Consider the following 20,614-nt stretch of genomic DNA (forward strand, 5'->3'; position numbering starts at 1 on the left):
ATTGCCAAGGCAGATCTTCTTGTCTGCCTTAAGTCACATGCCTAGCCCCGCATTTAGTAAAGTCTCATTTCTGCCCTTCCCTTGAGTTCTACCATGTAAGGACATCTTTATGTGGATCTGCTGCTGTCTAGCCCAGTGTGTCTGTCCTTTCTGTCGGATGCCTCTGGGATTCAGGCGCGGCCTCTCGTCTGATTATGTAGTGAATATTTGTCAGTGCCCATTGTTAACCCGTGTAGGCATGCCATTTCAGCTGTTGCCCAGCGAAGCGCGCCTGCCCGCCAGAGTTTGCCATCCAGTGCAGGAAAGCCTTTTCAGCTCATCGCATTCCTGGCTCAGCCAGAAGCAGCGCTAGGCCTGCGGATGTATTTTTGTGCCTTCGCTTACAGGTGTATGGAAATAATTGCTCTCGATCATAGGAAAGGGGCCTCAGACTGTGCTGTTTGAATGCGTCCACGCCATCGTGGCTCACTGCTGACTTGCAGTTATTGACATTTCCTTCCATTCCTTTTAGTTTTCACCTCTTTGGAACCTGGCCAGGGGGGCTCTTAAAGTTGTGAACTTGCACTCAACAATGGACACGTGCCTTGGTAGCAGTAGTTACCTGAAGGCCCTTGTAACCATCCAAAGGCAGACCAATCTGTGAGTTGAGTCTAATATAATGTATTTTTTAAGTTTGCGCCGTTTTTGCGTCAAAAAAAGACGCAAATGCGGCGCAAAAAAAGTATAAATATGGGCCTAAGGCTTAATTATCGGTGGCTTCTATCACATCTATGCCTTTACATACTATGGGTGATGGCAGAACCACACCTCCATTGAAGAAGTGCTCCAGTATGGCAGGAAGGATGTTTGACCCTTGATTAGGCCAGGAAACCTTTAATTATATTACAGCTCACAATATGAAATGGCCATTCGTGGCTATGGCCATCTGAATAGGGTAGGACAGGAGAGAACAGGGAGTTGCCGATACAAAACATAGTGTTGGATCTTATTGGATACGTTTTGAAAAATGTTGTTCAATTATTATGGTATTTGCCAGTAATCTGGGAGCAGAAATTGCAAAAGTGGGACTGCCAATAACAACTTAAGCAGTGGATGCAGGACTAAATACCATCCAATACCATCTATGGCCTAGCTCCTTCAACCACCACAACCATAACTTTTTATATCTTTACCAATGGGGCAAATTAGTTCTACATTTAACGGAGTCATAAGGTGCCAGCTCCATCTTCTACATTCTCATGATGTCTGTGACTAGTTAAGAGTTTGAGAATACCTTTTCGTCTAGAGCTTTCCACAAGTGTCCTAAAACTCTAAAGCAGTGGTCTCAGCAAAGCAAAGGACAGCATATCAAACAAAAAGTATAACGTGGGAAGGGTCAAATGAAAATAAGAGGTTACTGCATCTTTAAGAAAAAGAAAGTTCTTTGCTTAGAAATAAAATGAAATTTAGGGCCCTTGTACTGGTGAAGGAGGAAGTAACCATTCCAGTTGGCATGGGTAATGTACATATGAAGCCACTACATACGGATATCCATTGATTGATTCAGTTCTCTTGAGGAATAATATAGCCAGCCTCAAAAGGCATGGTGCTTGGCCTTCATGAGAAATAGCCCCAAATGTGTTCAGTGAGTGAATTAACCTTGATCAGTAATTCTTGGCTTAGATTTTATTAACAATTGTAAATCTGTGTCAGGCACTCGGGATCGCCAAGCAGATTCTTCGACCTTTTCCATGAACCTTTCTGCTTTTTCTCGGCATGCCAGCAATCACCTCCCAAATAATTTTTAATTGCTGTTAAAGCTGAGTTCCTTGTCATAGATCGCAAATTATGCAACCACTTCAGAAATATAGTTGTTCATTAGAAATACTAGTATAGATACAGAAATATAGACACACATATTATTTTTACCTGCCATTGGATCTGCTCCTGGTGATAACACAAAAATCAAAGGTGCACAGCAATTCGAATCGTAATAACTTCCAGCAAGGTCAAATGTTGGTGGCTCAATGTATGTTTTTCCCATGTTTTTTGCTATGAATTCTTGAACTGCAGGGACAATTTTGTCAGGTCGCAAGCATCTCAAAATGAGCATACGGTCTAGGCCTTGTAAAAGTCCCCATTCACCGGGAAACGTTTCATCTTGAGGTTTTATGGAGTCATAGATTTTTTTCCACTGCCCAACATTTTCTTGTACGTGCACCATGAATCCAACCAGATTTTTCAGATTTGAAGCTCGAACAATCTCAGCCCAAGATTTATCGGACAACCAGTCAGGACTAGGGTTAGGATGGGGATTATCAAGAGCCACACCTCCGGTTAAGAGGAAGCGCCATACAATATCATCAACTTTGTTTTCTCCTTTTAGAATGCCAATTGTTAGTAGAAGAGAGAAAAGCAGCTTGTCTTTCTCAAAGAGGGATCGGCAAACATTATTGTATATGGTAACTGTAAAATGGTCAGTGATGTTGCGAATTCTTACACTGAGGTCCTCGCTTTTAACACTGTGTGCAAGGGAATGAACATACAAGTTGATGAACCAAGTCAACGAATATTGGTACATTGGTTCAATGTTGGCTAGATCAGAGATACAAAAGAAAACAATTGAGGAATGGAAAGCCACCGGTTTGTATCCTGACCTGGTGGCATCAATCTCCTTTTCTGTTGCTGAGGCAACTTGTTGCTTTTCTGAGATTTCCTCAGATAGCACCTTTGATGAAGATAACACTTTAATGGCTCTTTCATCCTCTAAAATGTTTCCTTGCGATGATGAAAGAACTTCAAGAATTTTGTCTTCAATTTCTTTTAGTTGTTTCTTGTTAGTTGCACTTTCTATGATCAGTGCATTTTTTTTTTCTTCAAGCTCAGGCTTTTCCTTGGCAGCCACTATCCCCAAGAGTTGATCCTGCAGCCCAAGTGGGGTAATCATGAAGTTTAAAAGACAGACCTTCACAGCTACCTCTGGGAGATAATGTGGGTTTCTTAAACGAGTAGTCATATACAGCTTGAATTCATGTGAGTACTCAACAATGTTTTCTCCTAGTCTTATATATTCTACACCCTGCTGCTTGAAGGTTTGTTTCAACAAGATTGGCTCTAAAATGGCATCTAACTCTTCACCAACATTTTCAATCAAGACGGGGGTTCCAAACTGGATAGCATTTTCCAGAGCTCTGAGATAGTTTGTATCAGAAAGTTTCATTACTGATAACTTGTTATTCTTCTCCATATTTTTTATCCATTTGTTGGCTTGACCTTGTGGATCTATCATTAACGGCCATCTTCTTGAATTTGAGACAATAACGCCATTGTCGATTGAAAATGAGTCGACAGGCAGACCAGCAATCTGCCAAGCACGGATTTTCACTGGGTCTCCTAAAGTAACGCTCAGGTTAAAGTCAGCAGAACAAGGTATTTGTTTCTCTTTGCAAACCGTTTGCCATTGTGTTTGACATTCTACACGAAAGTCCACGGTAAAGCCTCCTAAGTAAGCCACAGTCCCTGATGCCAGCAGGACATCCCCTGTAAGATTAATGTACTTCATCCCCAAGAGATGCGCTGCTTCTGTCCACCTGTCTTTTTCACCACCAAGACCACTTATCAGCTTTTCAGCGCGTACCAATTTTTGAGAACACAATTCTATGTTGCTTTCTAGTTCAGATTTCCTCGTATTCATTGCATCAAATTCATCATTCAAGGCTTGTAGGCGGTCCTCCACTTCTTTGAGTTCTGCCCTCTTGGTATTAAGGTTCTCCATCTGAATGGCAAGTGCTTGTTCAGCTTCTTTCAGGCGTTCCTTCTTTGGGGCTACCACTTTAGCTACACGGTCATACTGTTCCATTGCCCTTACCCACTTGCATAAACCTTCGCAGGCTGATGAAACATTTTTTATAACTGAAGGCTGAAAGTCTGGATTGTCAATAAAGGTTTCTCTAATTTTCTTCATTACAGCAGGAGGGATGTTATCCTTGTCATACACCTTCAAATGTTCAAGGAACTTCATATCTCCCAGAAGCCTTTTAGATGGACCCCAGTAGTCTTCTACCATTTTACCTGATGGACACAAAAAAAATATTAGGTTGCACCTTTACATTATAAATTAAGAGTGTGTGTCTTATGGTCTCCTAAACACAAGATGCTTCAAAACACATTTGTGTGTGTATGTCGCTCTCTCTATCTATGTATATATATGCATTTATATATATATATATATATTTATATGCATATATTTCAATATATGAGGAATAACTGAACAAGAGATCTGTAGGTTAACCTTTGTGGGTCTACTAGCATAGTGATTAGCAGAATTCACACTTAAACTCATGCACAATGCAAAAAGAAATAATTAACATTTTTACTTTTCAGTTAACACAATATCTGAGTACATAGAAAAATTTGATTGATTTATGATGAGATGATTGTGATTTTGTTTCGATCATTATATGTGTGCACATTTGGTGTATTTGAATTTGCAATGGTGAAGGGCATAGTGTGGGTGCATAGGTTGTCCGTTTCCATGATGACTTATCAATATATAACAACTCTGACATGTTGCGCCAGAACTTTATGATCAAGGCTGTCAGAAGCTGCTGAAACGCGTTATGGTGGAAATGCACATCGCTAAAAAAAGAGTTTGGAGCAACACCCGTGTCTGCATCAATCCTGTGGTATAATCATGTTTGAAGGATTGTCGATGATTGAGATATATTTTAGAACTATATATAAACTTGGGAACTACCCAGAGGTCTCCCTTCTCTCTTGCATAATTTATGCGTCATTCTTACCCTGAAATGGTTATAATTTGACTTATACTGGGTGCTTCCTTGTGTCTGGGCAAAGCTAACCCTCTCTGGAGAGCTATAATGACAGCCAAACACATGTCAGGGGTTGCTTTTGTTCATTCCAGGTCGGCATGGATGGTATTTTACCAATTCATAGCAGTAATACTGTGCCTGGAGTGGTGAAAGGCTTTTGTCAATTAGAGCTCGGCAAGGACGGAACTGTGGTAATTCTATGCTTAAAGACTTTGCTGTATAAATGGCAAAAGAGTTTGTCATTTTCAAGCTCGGCATGGATGGCACCGTGCTAATCCTATACTTAAAAACTTTGCTAGAAAAACAGACATTTGAGGTGAACAATTGTAGGTGTCACTGGTGCTGTAGGGTTATCATGGAGCTGCACTCCACCTAAACTTCTAAACTTGGGAACTTCTCGTTCGTATATATATATATATATATATATATATATATATACACGAACGAGAAGAGAGAAATCTGAGTAGGATATATATATACATAGTTAGGACCTACTTTCTATAGAACAAGCTGTTTTTTGCTTGCCTATATCTTTGGCCCCATTTGCCGAATCTTCACGAAATTTTCCAAATAATTTGACAGTCAGATGAGCTGATGTCTGGAAAATTTCAGGATGATCCATTAAGCAGGGGTCGAGATAAAGGGAGGGTAAAATTTAGAGCTTTTCCAATGTTAATTCTAATAGGAAAAATTGAACAGCGATAGCGCAAAAAACACTGGATGGAATTACACCAAATTCAGTAGAAAGGTAGCTATTGGGCCAGAAAAAGCCCTTTTTGTTATTTGGTGTAAATCTGTTCAGTAGTTTTTGAGAAATGTAAAGAAATCCAAATTTGTAAATATAGGGACGTGAAGGATTTGCGACCCCTAACAATCTTGTGCAGAGATCTGATTGGCTGATAACACTTCAACAACAGAAGTGCTGTCTTGGGAGTCAAAATACAAAAGGGGCCAGGGTATGAACACCCTTACCCCTTAGCCCTGGTGGTGGGGGTCTTAAGGCTTCCCTTGCACTGTCAGGTAGCCTGTAAGGGCTTTTTATTATAAATAGTTAAAAATAAAATAAGGAGGGACTGCGGGGGCCCTTAAGGGCTCCCTTGCGGTCCCAGATAGCCCATAAAGGGCTTAAAATGTTTTTTTTTTAAAAAACACAACCCACATAGCTCAGGGTGAAGGTCGCTAGACCTTCACACTAAGCTTTGGGAGGTCAAGTCCAGCTGGGCTCATAATCATTTTTTTTAATAGATTTTTTAAAAATTTAAAATAATAAATACTTTTTAAATTTTAAACTGAACACACATCTCATTTACACTATATGAGATATTTAAGCCTAAAAAAACTCTATCACTTTCCTTCTCAGTTTCTTTATCTCTTTCTCTCCTTCAATCAATTTCTCCTACACAGACACTTACGCACCCACTCACATTCACTCAGGCACTCACACACCCACTTATAGACCTACTCACACCCTTGTGTACCTACTCACAGACCTGCGCACATACTGATGCACCCACTAAAATACTGATGCACGCATTCTCACACCCAGTCAGACAATCTGCCAGCCACTCTCATCCTAGATACACCCTCTTACTTCTATTCTCACACCCAGAGAGGCCTTGGCCAAATCGCACTGTGCATGGCCAAAGGCCCGTGTACAGCATGGGGTTGAGTGGTTAGGGGGAGTTGGCTGCAGGGTCTAGCTGCAGACTAGTTCTTGCGTGCAACCTCCCCTGTGCACGGGTGAAGACCGTGCACGGTGCAAGTTTGGGTGCTTGAAAGTGGTTGGCCTCAAGGTAATTTTAGATGCCATCAGTGATGACACTGACCATGCCATGAGTGGTGTAATATATGAGGTCATAAGCAGTGCATTATGTGGGCGCATGTTATAGTTAGCTCAGTTAACTATAACTGCTAAATTTCACTGGTTTCTTAGGTCTGAAATGTTAACCTAACTATAACGTCCCTGTAACCTTTGTTTTTTTCAGTGAATTTCTATGGGGCTTTTTAAATCTATTTCCTAACTATTACAGCGCTGTAACCTTTGTTTTTTTTTGGTGAATACATATATATATTGGTTAGAGGGGCGTTATAGTTAGGTTCTGAATTTACTCGTACAAAATCTTAGAAATTCACCAGTTATGGTTATTGCAAGTAACTATGATTCATGCCTAAGGTAACTATAACATGCGTCTCTGCCATGCACAAATGTTACAGTGATATTAATAAGGATGCTATTAAAGATCTCATGAGTGCTGTAATATCTGGGGTAATTAGCAGTTACCTTATGGCATGAGTTAAAATGATTTGAAATAACTATAAGTGGTGAATTTCTACGGTATGAGTAAATTCAGAACCTAACTATAACATCCCTGTAACCTTTGTTTTTTAAGTGACTTTCTATGTTTTCTTAAAAGTGTATTTCCATCGATAACGTCCCTGTAACCTTTGTTTTTTTCAGTGAATTTCTATATTGTTTTTTTAACGTAAAGTAATTTTCATTACTATACGTTAATCCAACTATCGTTGCACACAGCCCTCAGCCTGCAGCCAGGCTTTGTCGCCAACCCCCTATTACTGCCCAAGCTTATGCTGGGTACGGTGGGGATGGGCGCAGGGCCTGGCCTGCGGCCAGACCCAGCGGGCAACCACCCTAACCATCCCAGGGCCTGGCCTGTGGCCAGACCCAGCGGGCAACCACCCTAACCATCCAACACTGAGAGAGACAGAGAGACAGAGAAAGTGAGAGATTGAGAGAGAGCGATTTAGGTTTTGATGAATGATATACTTAGAATGAGATATTTCTGGACAAACTGTTTTTTTTTTTTTTATCAGTTAAAAAGAGTGATATCACCTTTCAGTATGTAACCTAAATATGTATAGTTGAAAAGAAACTAAAGCAGGAAATGACCACAGACTCACCTTGACTAGAACCCTTAACCTTTAGCGTGCATGTCTAAAACTTTAGGCACTAGGCCAGAGGTGACTTTTTAGTGTGCAGTGTCCAGACTTAGCTATGACATTCAACCACCAGATTTTGAGGGGAAAAATATTTCAATGTTCCATCACTAGGAATGTTTAATAGTGACAACACTAGAAAATAAACAGCTGCCAAGTGACACTAGGATTTGAACCTTCAGCCTACTAAGTGACAGCACGCGACCTTGACCATTAGCCCAGAAGTGAATCTGTTCTGCTCTGCATCCCAACGTAACTATACCATTCGTACCAAACATCTTGCTAGTCTGACTCTGTGAAGTCATCGTATGGCGACACCATTGCAATGACAATCTCTCTCTTTCTCTCTCTCTTCCATCACATCATGGAAGAGAGAGAGAGAGAGAGAGTGACAGGATCGCGGTGGAAGCCTCAAAGCCTCCGCGCCCCTAGTCAGCTCCCCAAATCCTGCAGAAACCAGCATTGCTCCCACAAGCAGGCAGCTGCTTTAAATAGCACTCCCTACTTGCAGGAGCAATGTTTTCATCTGTTTCCCTGCATGCATATTTGTGTAAAGGGAAACAGATGAAAACTTCACTTTCTGCAAGTGAGAGTTGTTTGACAGCTCTCACTTGCAGAAAGTGAAGTGTTTGCTCTGACTTTGTGGGAGCTGTCAAAGCTCACACCAAGTCAGATCAAACAGCTATGTCCCTGGGTTGTGCACCCCGGGACCTAGCAGAAGCCGGCCCTGGGAGTGGTGGTCCCCAGGACCATCTATGGCTCTTTCAGGGGGTCCAAGAGCTACCCCTCCAAAAATTCAATTAGCCCTGGGGAGGTGGTGGTCCCCAGGGCTACTAAGGGGCTGGGTGGCCAACCCCGCACAGTATTTGTTATTAGCCCTGGGGAGGTGGCGGTCCCTGGGACTGTGGGAGGGATCCTACATTGTATTTGATCAGAGCCCTGGGGAGGTGGCTGGTCCCTGGTAATGGGGGTGGGGCTGGGCAGCCTCCTGCATTTACTTTGATGAAACCCCCAGAGATGTGGCGGTCCCAGAGGCTGCAGCGGGCAGTGCAGCTCCCGCATTATATTTGATTACAGTCTCGGGTGGTGGCGGTCTTTGGGGCAGCAGGGGCTGTGTGGCCTCCAGAATTATAATTGATTACAGCCCTGGGGAGGCATGATCCCAAAGGCTGCCGCGGGGCCATGCGACCCCCGCATTATATTTCAGCAAAACCCAGAGAGGTGGTGGTCTCTATGGCTGTGGGGGGACAGCATGCCCCCCCCCGCATTCATTATAAATAAGTCCTGGAGAAGTGGCAGTCCCAAGGGCATCAAACTGCTCGAGGAGGGGGGCCATTGCACCCACCTCATTTATTTCAAAATGCCCCCGGTACCTGACCTACCTGGGGGCTTCTTAAAAACAAGTGTGGGAGGCAGCACATTTTTTTTGCAAATTCATCACAAAAATAATAAAATAGCTTCTGCTATGTCTCGGGGTGCACAACCCAGGGACATAGCTGTGTGATCTGACTTGGTGTGAGCTTCACAGCTCCCACAAAGTCAGAACAAACACTTCACTTTCTGCAAGTGAGAGCTGCCCCCCCCCCCCCCCCCCCCCAGAACCAGAGCTAAGGGATTAGGGTGTCCCTACCCTAGTCCCTTTTCTTTCTTTTATCTTTTTATGTGGGACTCGGCTGAAGCCGAGTTCCAAGATAGTTGCCAACACCTCCTGGTTGAAGTGTTGGCAGGGCTCTGCATTTCCCTGCACAAGCTTGTTATTATTCACAGACCCTTCCTGCCTGTAGATATCTATATTTAGTTTTCCTTTAATGTTTCAAGAAGTACTCAATGAATTTACACCAAAAATACAAAAAGCACTATTTCTGGACCAAGAGCTACCGTTCTGCCAAATTTGGTGTAATTCCGTCCAGCATTTCGAGGTGCAATTGTGACTAAAATCCCTATGGGAATTATAATGGGAAACACATGTTTTTTGACCCTCCTTTTTCTCAGCCCCCACTTGACGGATCACCCCGAAACTTCCATTGTACAACAAGATGCACTGGAACACTTTTTTTAGAAATATTTGTTGTGAGAAAACAGGGCTGATTGTAGACGCCCCCTAACTTTTTGCCCCCATTTTCCAATTTTTGCTGGTGTTTTCCTGACTCTGATGGTGCCCTGGGTACTGCTAACTAGTCCCAGGGCCTGTGCTCTGTGTAAAATCAATATGCAAATTAGGCTAATTATAATTGGCTAAGTCAACCTACCTATAAGTCCCTAGTATATGGTAGGGCATGCAGGTGTAGGGACCACAGCATAGGTAGTGCACCCATAGGTGCACTGCTGAGGTGCCCAGCGTCATTTTAAAGGCAGGCCTGCCTTGCTGGCTGCTTTTAAATTAAAGTTATATGCAAATTCGACTTTGGAATTAAAAGTAGTTCCAAAGTCTTAAACTACCTTATTTTTACATGCAAGTCACCCCTAAGGTGTGCCCTATGTGCCCCTAGGGCTGGGTGCCATGTAACTATAAGCAGGGACCTTATAAAAATAGTTTTATAAGCCCTGTTGAGGTACAAACAGCCAAATTCGTTTTTCCCTCAGTGTAGTGAATGGCCTCCATAGGCTGGAATGGGGAGACATTAGTTTTATTTTAAAAGTCCCCTTAAGTAATGGATACTGAGAGTTTGGAATCAAATTAATTGTTATAATAAATCCCACAACTTCCAGTTGTTGGATTTAATATAACTTGTTCAGGTAAAGAGTTTTAAACTTTACCTGAAAAGCTGCCAATTTCAGCCCTGCATTGCTTTTGCTGCTGTGCTCTGATTGGCCAGACTCTGGCAGCCTGGCCAGGCTGCCTTGATGAGGTGTGAAGTGGCCTCGCTTCACACAAAGAGATGTGCCTGTGAGAGGGAACCTTCCCTCAGCAGATGGTGAGGCAGGAAGGGGAGGGCTGCCAAACTGGTCTTCAAAAGCAGAGAAGGACATTTGGAGAAACCCAGCAACACCCCCACATCCTGCCACCCCAGACAACCAGGTGCCCCCTTGATTAGATTAGGAGAGGTGTGTGATTATGATTTTTAGCCACACCAGTGGGTGGGCTCAGCCAGATGTAACTTCCAAAAATCATTTTCAGCCATGATGGGTTTATGAAAAATGTTGGCTCCTGGGATTGATTTTTGCCACACTTCCCAGGAGGTAGTCATCACAGGGGGAAGGACCCTGCACCTGATTGGAGAATCAGGACCCCCCTGTTTTTCACCCAGGAGCAAGGATAAAATTGGCAGACCTGCACCCACACCTCAGTTCCCTACCACATCCCTCACAGGAAGAACTACAGAGCAAGGATAAAATTGGCAGACCTGCACCCACACCTCAGTTCCCTACCACATCCCTCACAGGAAGAACTACAGAAGAAGAAGGACCCTGCACCTGATTGGAGAATCAGGACCCCCCTGTTTTTCACCCAGGAGCAAGGATAAAACTGGCAGACCTGCACCCACACCTCAGTTCCCTACCGCATCCCTACCAGGAAGAACTACAGAAGAAGAAGGACTGCCCTGCTGGACCCCTGGCCTGCACCTGGAACCTGCACTCAGAAGGACTGCACCAGCTTCACACTTGGGCTTCACCACAAGAAGGACTTTGCCTGGCTTCTACTGGCTCAAGGAGGGACTCCCTGTTTGCTACAGGTGAAAAATTGCTAACTAGAGTCCCCTGCACCAACTCCTGAAGAAATCAACCAGCTGACCACTGCCCAGTGGCCAAAAAGGAGTTTGCGCCAGGTGCATTCTGGGAGTTGTAGTCCACACCCCCCAAGGATCATCTCAGAGCCTCTGGACCCTTGGGGTGAGCTGTGGACCCCAAAAGAACCTCAGAGGAACATCTGGGAGAAGCCCCAGAAGTTTGGAGAAGTTTGGAATACTTTTGAAAAAAAGCTCCATAGAGGGACCGACCCGCCGCGGCAACTCTAGCCGGCTTGCTTCAACCGCAACCCGGCCTGATTTGCAGGTTCGTCCCGCTGAAAATTTCCGAAAAAGAGACTAAGGGGCAGATGTACAAATTTCCGATATTGCGACTCGGGAGTCGGTGAGGCTTGCAATGAGACTTGCAATTTCTGAGTCGCAATATCGGATGCAGAACGGTGTCTCAGACACCGTCTACGACTCGCTATGGGGTCGCAAAGACCCACCTCATAAATATTAATGAGGTGGGTCGCATTTTGCGACCCCATAGCAAGTCCCTCCACTCACAGGGATGGTGGCCTGCTGAATTCAGCAGACCTCCATGTCTGTGACTGCTTTTTAAATAAAGCAGTTTTTTTTTGTTTTTTTGCAGCCCGTTTTCCTTAAAGGAAAACGAGTTGCAAAATAAAACAAATAACGAAACCATTTGGTTTCGTTTTTTCAGAGTAGGCAGTGGTCCATTGGACCACTGCCTGCTCTGAAAAAAACTTTTGGGCAACATTCACAAAGGGGAAGGGGTCCCATGGGGACCCCTTCCCTTTTGCGAATGTGTTACCACCAGTGTGACACTGGTGGTAACTGTGAATTGCTTTGCGACCGCATTCGCGGTCACAAAGCAATTCTGCATTGCGATGCGAGTCGCAAATAGGAAGAAAACACCCCTTCCTATTTGCGAGTCGCATTCACAATTTGCAAGTCGGTACCAACTCACAAATTGTGAATGAGCATCGCATAAGGCTGTTTGCATGGCGCAAACTGCGATTTTTGCAGTTTGCACCATGCAAACGGATTCCTACATCTGGCCCTAAGTCCGAAGGTAAAAAGTTGACCGGGACCTCCCAGCCAGCGTATCCGAGGAGGGCTCCAGGGACGTCGGATCAAGATCCAGGTTTGCCCCGGTCGAAGAATGATCACCTAGAAAAAACGACTAAGTCCGAAGGTAAATATCTCCACCGAGGGCTCCCGCGACGCGTATCCGGAGAAGAGTTCCAGGAGGTCGGATTGGACTGGCAGGTTCGTCCCGCTGAAGAAAATCTTCAGAAAAGAGACTAAGGGGTTGATTCTGACCCCGGCGGTTCACTACCGCCGGGGCCAGGGTCGGCGGGAGCACCGCCAACAGGCTGGCGGAGCCCCGCAGGGCATTCTGACCGCGGCGGTTTGGCCGCGGTCAGAAAGGGAAAACCGGCGGTCTCCCGCCGGTTTTCCGCTGCCCTGAGAATCCCCCATGGCGGCGCAGCTTGCTGCGCCGCCATGGGGGATTCTGACAGCCCATACCGCCATCCTGTTCCTGGCGGTTCTCCCGCCAGGAACAGGATGGCGGTATGGGTTGTCGTGGGGCCCCTGGGGGCCCCTGCAGTGCCCATGCCAATGGCATGGGCACTGCAGGGGCCCCCGTAAGAGGGCCCCACATTGTATTTCAGTGTCTGCATTGCAGACACTGAAATACGCAACGGGTGCCACTGCACCCGTCGCACCTTCCCACTCCGCCGGCTCAATTCTGAGCCGGCGTCCTCGTGGGAAGGCTCTTTTGCACTGGGCTGGCGGGCGGCCTTTTGGCGGCCGCCCGCCAGCCCAGTGCAAAAGCCAGAATCACCGCAGCGGTCTTATGACCGCGGAGCGGTGTTCTGTAGGGGGGAACTCTGGCGGGCGGCCTCCGCCGCCCGTCAGGGTCAGAATGACCCCCTAAGTCCGAAGGTAAACTTTTGACTGAGGCCTCCCAAGAGCTGTAGCCGAGCAGGGCTCCATCGCGGTCGGCCTCAAACTTTGACTTTGCCCCGGTCGAGGTGCAACCAGATGACCCGATTGGCGCTTTTGTTTTCTAGGCGCTAAAAAAAAAAAAATTCTTTCAAAATTCATATCTCCAGTTCTCCTTATCCGATTGTATTCGTTTTTGTGTCATTTTAAAGATAAAAATATAATCTATTTTTATAGATTGGTTTTGGATTTTTAAACTGTTTCCTGTGTTTTATTTAATTACTGTTTTGTGATATCTGAATGCTTACACTCTGTCTCCTAAGTTAAGCCTTGTCGCTCGTTGCCAAGCTACCAAGTGTGGAGCTGGGTTTAATTTACTGAGACCTACCTGGACCTAAGTGGAGGTTAGTGGCCTATTGCTAAGTGTAGGTACTTACCTGCCCTTACCAATAACCCATTTTCCAACATTTGTGAAGATTCGTCAAACGGCGCCAAAAATATAGGCAAGTCAAAAAATGCTTTTTCAATGGAAACATGGTCTTAACTGTAACTATCTACTAGTGACTGCCAGTAGGTAGTATATATACATATATATATATATATATATATATATATATATATATATAGAGAGAGAGAGAGAGAGAGAGAGAGAGAGAGATGGTCAGTAGGTAGTTATAGCTAGGACCATATTTCCATTGAAAAAGCATTTTTTTACCCACTTTCCATAGCAAAAGTGTTTTTTTTTTGGTTATAACTTTGACTGTTTGACAAATCTTCATGAAATTTTCAAAACTAGTTTGCCACTCTCTTCTGCTGCTATCTGGAAAGTCTCAGGTGATTTATCAAGTGGGGGATGGGAGAAAGGGGTGGTCCCAAAGGCTGAACCGCTGAATGGAATTACTCAAAAATTGGCAGAAAGGTAAATCTTGGTCCAGAAATATCTCTTTTTATAATTTGGTGTAAATCTGTTCATTGGTATTGGAAATATTAAAGAAAAAAAAAATATGTATATCAAGAGATGCAGATCCACAGCAGATCCACACGCCACTAGCAATGTTGTGATTGGCTGGCCACAACCTGACAGACTGCCATTTTGTGATTCAGCAAACAGTTCCTGAGGGGTGGCAAAATAAAAATAAAAAAAGACAAAAGGGGTCAGGGTTGAGGTACCTTGTCTTTGTGGGAGTGATGGAAGGGTCTCAGAGGGACCCCTCATGGGCAAGAAATTGCCCAAAACCTTTATTGGGGGGTGCACGAGGATCTGCAGATCCTCTGCAGTGCAGCCGCCCCATATGAATCAGCGATGGATCTGTGGATCCAGACCTCTATGGAAAAGAAATACACACATTCACACACTCACTCACCAGCGCCCTGCCATGCACAGCCAAAGTGTTTGCGCAGAGTGTGGTTGGCTGAGGCAGCCAAGCCCCCGCCGCGTGTGGCCAAAGACCATGCACAGCATAGGGTTGAAACTCAAACGCAAACTCCAAAGAATCCAGAACACAGCCACGCGCCTCGTCCTTGGCCTCCCCCGCAACGAACGTATCTCACCACACCTCAAATCCCTTCACTGGCTCCCCATAGAGAATCACATTCAAGATCCTCATCCCACGCACACAAATCCCTCCACAACACCGGCCCAACCTATCTCAATGAAAGAGTAAACTTCCACACTCCCACGCGCAACCTCCGATCAGCCGACTTCGCCCTAGCCACAGTCCCTTGCATCCAGCGCACCACCACAGGAGGCAGGTCTTTCTCCTACCTCGCCCCCAAAACCTGGAACTCCCTCTCAACCGACCTTCGCAAAACCAAAGACCTACTGGTCTTCAGAAAGAACCTCATGACCTGGCTGTTTGACCAGTGACCCTCTCTGACTCCCCCCCCCCGGTTTCTCCCTCCCTAGCGCTTTGAGACCCTCATGTGTGAGTAGCGCGCTCAACAATTTTTTTTTGATTGATTGATTGATGAATACAGTGGGGGGAGATGCAATAAGTATAACTATAAATGGTGAATTTCTATGGTTAGGGGTGTGTAAAATTGGAATTTAATTATAACGTCCCAGTAACCTTTGTCTTTTTGGGAATATATATCTGTGTGTATTCACTGAAAAAGCCAAAGTTCACAGTCAGTAACATTATAGTTGGGTGAATGTGTCAGATACAACATTAACATATTGAACTAAAACAACCCACAGAAACTCACCAGTCATAGTTAGCAGAGCTAACTGTAACTTGTGCCCCTGCAAGGCCCAGCTTATGACCGCACATATTACATCGCTCATGACATGTTCTGTGACATCGTTGATGACATTGCTGATTACATCATCCAATGAGTGTGTTAGTTTGATCTACAGTTTACATAATGGCACTAAACTACTATAGTACTTCTTTATCTAATTTTGTACAGCCTCTGTCCAGCTAATAGGTGTAAGTGTTTCCAAAACTGATGTGCTGCGAATACATCACAACTGTGTATAGGTATTGAACATGTTATAATTGTTATAAATGTTTTGCATTGAAGAGTAACCCTGTGTGCAAGTGAAAGTTGACAACTTGTGTCCAGCATGCTCCACAAATATTTTTAAGCTCTGTAGAAAAGGGTTGCAACAGTGCAAAGATTTTACAACAACATACTAAGTATGGTAAGCAGCCTTGAGTTATTCAATAGAATCGTCTGAGCATGACAATTTTTATGTAACAAAGAGGACGGTGTGCACCAGGTATTAAGCTATGTTCATGTCCTATTTTGCTTCAGAAGATGGTTTATCTGTAAAGTTTTTAACCACAGTATGAAGGGTGCAGTTAGTATAATCTTTAGCACCTTTTTATTTTAAGCGAATAGTGTATTTTTTGCCAAGTGTTGCATAGAGTGTAGACTGTTCTTAGTGGATACTTTTTATTACTTGATAGTGTATTTGTCATGAGAGTTTTGCTGTCTGCAAACAGTGTGGTACAGAGTAAACTCTCTCCGGGTGACTACTGTTAACAGTACCCACTTCTCTACTTACATCAACTTCATTTCTCAGTGTAGGTTTGGTGACTGTCAAGAATTTGTTACAGATAAAAGCTGTCCGTAGTGCGGAATTAATTTTGGAACAGACTTTTGGAATTCTTAGAAACTTGGTTTTCTCTGAACAGTTGTATACATATTGAAGATCCTATGAAATGAGGATATCCCATATATCTGTGGTTGATTGTTTATAAGAACTTCGCTACCCATGAAGTGTATGGTATAGGGTCAATGTTGCACAAAACCAATGCTTTCTAGTCCTAAAGGACTTGTATCTGTGATGGCATTAATGATGCCTCATATTCGTCTGAGCTATTGTACTTACTGTTAGACCTCTAATGCCATACTCATTTATAGAGTAATATGTGCAAAAATGAAGCTAGAATGATGACATCAGTGACATCATCAATGATGTAATTGATGATGTAACTTGAGATGTCATCAGTGATGTCATAAATTATGTCATAGAACATGCCATGAGTGATATAATATGTGAGGTCATAGGCAGTGCATAGCAGGGGGCAAGTTATAGTTAGCTCTGCTTACTATAACTGGTGAAGTTCTGTTTTTTTTTAGTTCAAAACGTTAATGTTGTCAGTGACATATACACTTAATTATAACATTACTTTAACCTTTGTTTTTGTCAGTGGAGTTCTAAGGTGTTTTTATAAGCTAAAACAGATCTTTTTATCACACCTAACTATGGGCCAGATGTACGAAAGGATTTTACCCATTCTTTGTCTATGGGAAAAAGCTTTCGTACATATGGCCCTATAATGTTACTTTAACATATGGTTTTTCAGTGAATTTTCTGAAGTTTTTTTTAACGTAAAATATTATTTTATTACTAGATGTAAAGCTTGCAGCCAGGCTGCAACCCTCCACCCCACAGGGCCTTTTTTTTTAAGTGGAGGAGGGCCAAGTGCCCCCGATCCTTATTAAAACCTGGGTACATTTTTCAAGGCGAGGGGGCACGTGGTCCCCTTCTCAAGCCTCATTAGTCCTTGGAGGGAGCCATCCCCAGGGACCTATGCATTTTCAAGGAGAGGCGAACAAGCGGCCCCCTTCCAGAGCCTTATTAGGCCCTGGGGACCCACCTCCGAGTGCCATTTTCTTTTAGTGTGGAAGGGGGTTGTGCCCCCCACTCCCTTTTATTAAGCCATTATAGGCCACAACTTACAAAAATAGGATAGGGACTGCAACCCACCCCCTTCCCAAGCTTAATTAGGCCCTGGGGACCCCATCCCCGGGACCTTTTTTTATTAAAGGGGAGGGGATTGTGTTGTCTGCTTCCTGCCAAATTTGGTGTAATTTCATTCAGCCATTTTTGCTGCAGCCCTAACTAAAGAAGTCAACTAAAAATGCATGGGAATTTTTTTTGTTTTGGGTCCCCCCTCTTTTTTTTTTTCTGCCCTTGCTTGGCGGATGGCCCCAAAACCTTCCTTGCACAAATTAATCAAAAAGTAGCACCTTTTCCGAACGTTTTGTGGAGATTTTTCAACACACACAGATGTATAGAGTATAATAAGTCATTAATTACCATTTTTGGGTGAGGAGGTCCCATGACTCACAAGAGATGATGTCTTGAGTGGGTCAATATGCCCCTCTCCTCCCTCAACAACAGAAATAATTCACATATTGCACTCTGTATATCTATTCATACAATTTGAGCAATGGCATTTGTTCTTATGTATTAAACCAAAAACAAGACACAAGGGGCTAAATATGTGCAGTCAGATAAAACACATTAAGGAGGCCTTGTGACTATTAGCAGATTTGTCATCCTGGGCGAAGTCATTGTAACACGAATTCAGTGCATCAGGATTTCTCTGCCTCATCTATCTTTCTGTCTCATGATTCTCCTTACTTTACCTAACCTCTTCTACCTCACCCTTTTCTCATTATCTCCCTCTTTCTCTACCTAGCTGAACATCTCTATGTAAGTCCCTCATCTCTCTCTACCTCACCTCTTTTAATCTCAGCTCTCTCTCAATACATATATTTCTCCTCCACCCATCTCTGCCTTTTTCACATTCTCACTACTCTTCTACCACTGTCTACTCCTATCTCTACTTTTCTACTGTCTCGCTCTACCTCAGCTCTCTTTCTACATCACTCTAATCTCTGCTGTTTTCATCTAACCTTACTTCTTCATCTAATTAACCTCTCTCTCAACCTCATCAATTTGGTTAACTCATCTCTCTGTCTCTCGCATCATACTTTAGCTCACCTCTTCCTCTCCCTTTCACTACCTCACCACCCCTACCTCTTCTTTCTCATTTGTGTCTACTAACTCTAACTTGTCCTGTGAATTTTCAGGATTCTCTTAGACCCGCCAGCCATTTTATTCGGTGTCTCACATTTACACATGTTCTTGCATACTATAGTAAGCATAGCCTCGATTTGAGGATTGGCAATAAGAAGCATTAAGTTCTGAAAGTAGTGAATTCAGCAGTTTGTTTATGAATCTCTATCTGCACTCAAAGGTCTTCTCCCATTCTTCATGTCAAGATCCTTACTACAGCTTGTTTGTTAGTTTAGTTGAAGTAAACATGTTATCATGTATTGAGGGAAAAATCCACACAAATGTATCAGCAATGTATAGTTTTTAGCAATATATGCTCCATCTGGATAATGAGCAAATGCTCTGGTCTGTTTAAATACAAATGTCACATAATATTTTGCTTTGGTGCTTGCTATTTATGTATTTAACACGTTAGACTTTGGGCTCCCTAAAATATTGTGTTTTTTACTGTACCGGGGTTACCCTTTTTGCCCCCTTTTCCCTGCACTTTTCAAACCATTTTCAATACTCACTCCAAACCAAAAGTAACACATTGTATTGTTCTGATCTGCTCTGAAATATTGATTCTGTGATCTTACATTCACATTAAATCAATGGAGATCAACTTTTAACCATTTAGGTTGATCTTATTGGCGCAAAAATGATAGGGGATCCACCCCTAACATGTCAGTGGCCACAGCATGTAAGATACACTTGTGTAACACAATTCTGCATCAGTGTCAGACATTTTGCATTGACATTTTTAACCATTACCAATGCAAAAACACCATTTTGTACCAATTGATGCATGCAGTTGTGGGTTCAAAACTGCTTTGAATAGCTTGGTACTAGTGAACAGTTCCCCAGCACTGGTGCAACTGACACCATCTGGCCTCTTTGCTTAAGTAAGGATCCTCACTAAACAATGAAAATCCAGGTATGTGTTTACAGAGACGTTTTAAGGCACAGGCTAGGTGGGCAACTGCACAGTCCCCCCACCTTCTGAAGCCCCCTGAGAGAGTGAACTTTCCCAGTATCTCACTTCTATTTCTCTATCTCAGCCTTTAACATAAAATTCAATATTGGTTTGCACAATAGGGTTTAACTTGGATAAACAATTTAAAGCTGTTCCAAGCAGGGGTTGCCCCAGGGCCCCCAAAATCGCTAAGAGGACACTAGTGTTGTAATATTTTTACCTGATCCATCCGGTTTTCTGTCAGGCTTAATTCCTTTCATCACACAAATACTTTCCATGACCAGTTTAACAGCACTGGGTGGATTTTGCATGGCTTTAACAACTGAAATATCAGCAGGTTTTAAAGTGTCAAGGGCTGAAAGTGCAGCTTCCAAAGCTGGCATTGCTTCTGCAAGCTCCACTTCACATTCATCCTGAAAAGCAAGTCAGAAATAAAAACATTTAAACATGCAGAACATTATGAATGAATCCACTGGCTTTTGAAAACCAACAAGCATTGGCAATTCCAATAGGACTAGCTTCAAAGGAAGGCTAAATGGTAACCTGAAGCAAAACAAGTAGTAGCCTGGGAATTGATATGTATTTCTATGAAAGCAAAGTACTGTAGGATAAAACTGGTGCAGGTTAAAAGATCAGGTGACCGTTGCACTGTGAAGCCAGACCTAAAAAGCCATGAACGTTAATGACTGCCCTCCCCCATCTGTGCCACAGCCAGAAAAAAACAACATAAATAAATAAGATATCTCATTATTTAAGACACATTAACAGTATTACAATGTCAGGTGTGTGCCCTTGAAAGTTCAAGCTCAAGCAGCTTGATAAATAAACAAAATGATCACAGTTGTGTGGATGGCACACAACTCTGCCCAATCAAAACATGTAGGGCCATATGTACAAAGCATTTTTGCTGTCGCAAACTGCACGATTTCCAAAA

General features: G+C 43.4%; 1 protein-coding gene across 1 annotated transcript in view; it reads right to left on the reverse strand.

The window, feature by feature from the left end:
• The window catches only part of DNAH3 (dynein axonemal heavy chain 3), a 536,699-nt gene that overhangs the window by 86,262 nt on the left and 429,823 nt on the right, over positions 1–20,614 (reverse strand). The window contains exons 51-52 of the mRNA XM_069210285.1: positions 19,901–20,093; positions 1,909–4,050 (exon numbers count right to left, since the gene is read on the reverse strand). Of these exons, the coding sequence (XP_069066386.1) occupies positions 1,909–4,050; positions 19,901–20,093 (2,335 nt within the window). The remainder of the gene's footprint in view (positions 1–1,908; positions 4,051–19,900; positions 20,094–20,614) is intronic.

This window comes from Pleurodeles waltl, chromosome 10 (assembly GCF_031143425.1).
Source record: "Pleurodeles waltl isolate 20211129_DDA chromosome 10, aPleWal1.hap1.20221129, whole genome shotgun sequence".
Taxonomy (NCBI): Eukaryota; Metazoa; Chordata; class Amphibia; order Caudata; family Salamandridae; genus Pleurodeles; species Pleurodeles waltl.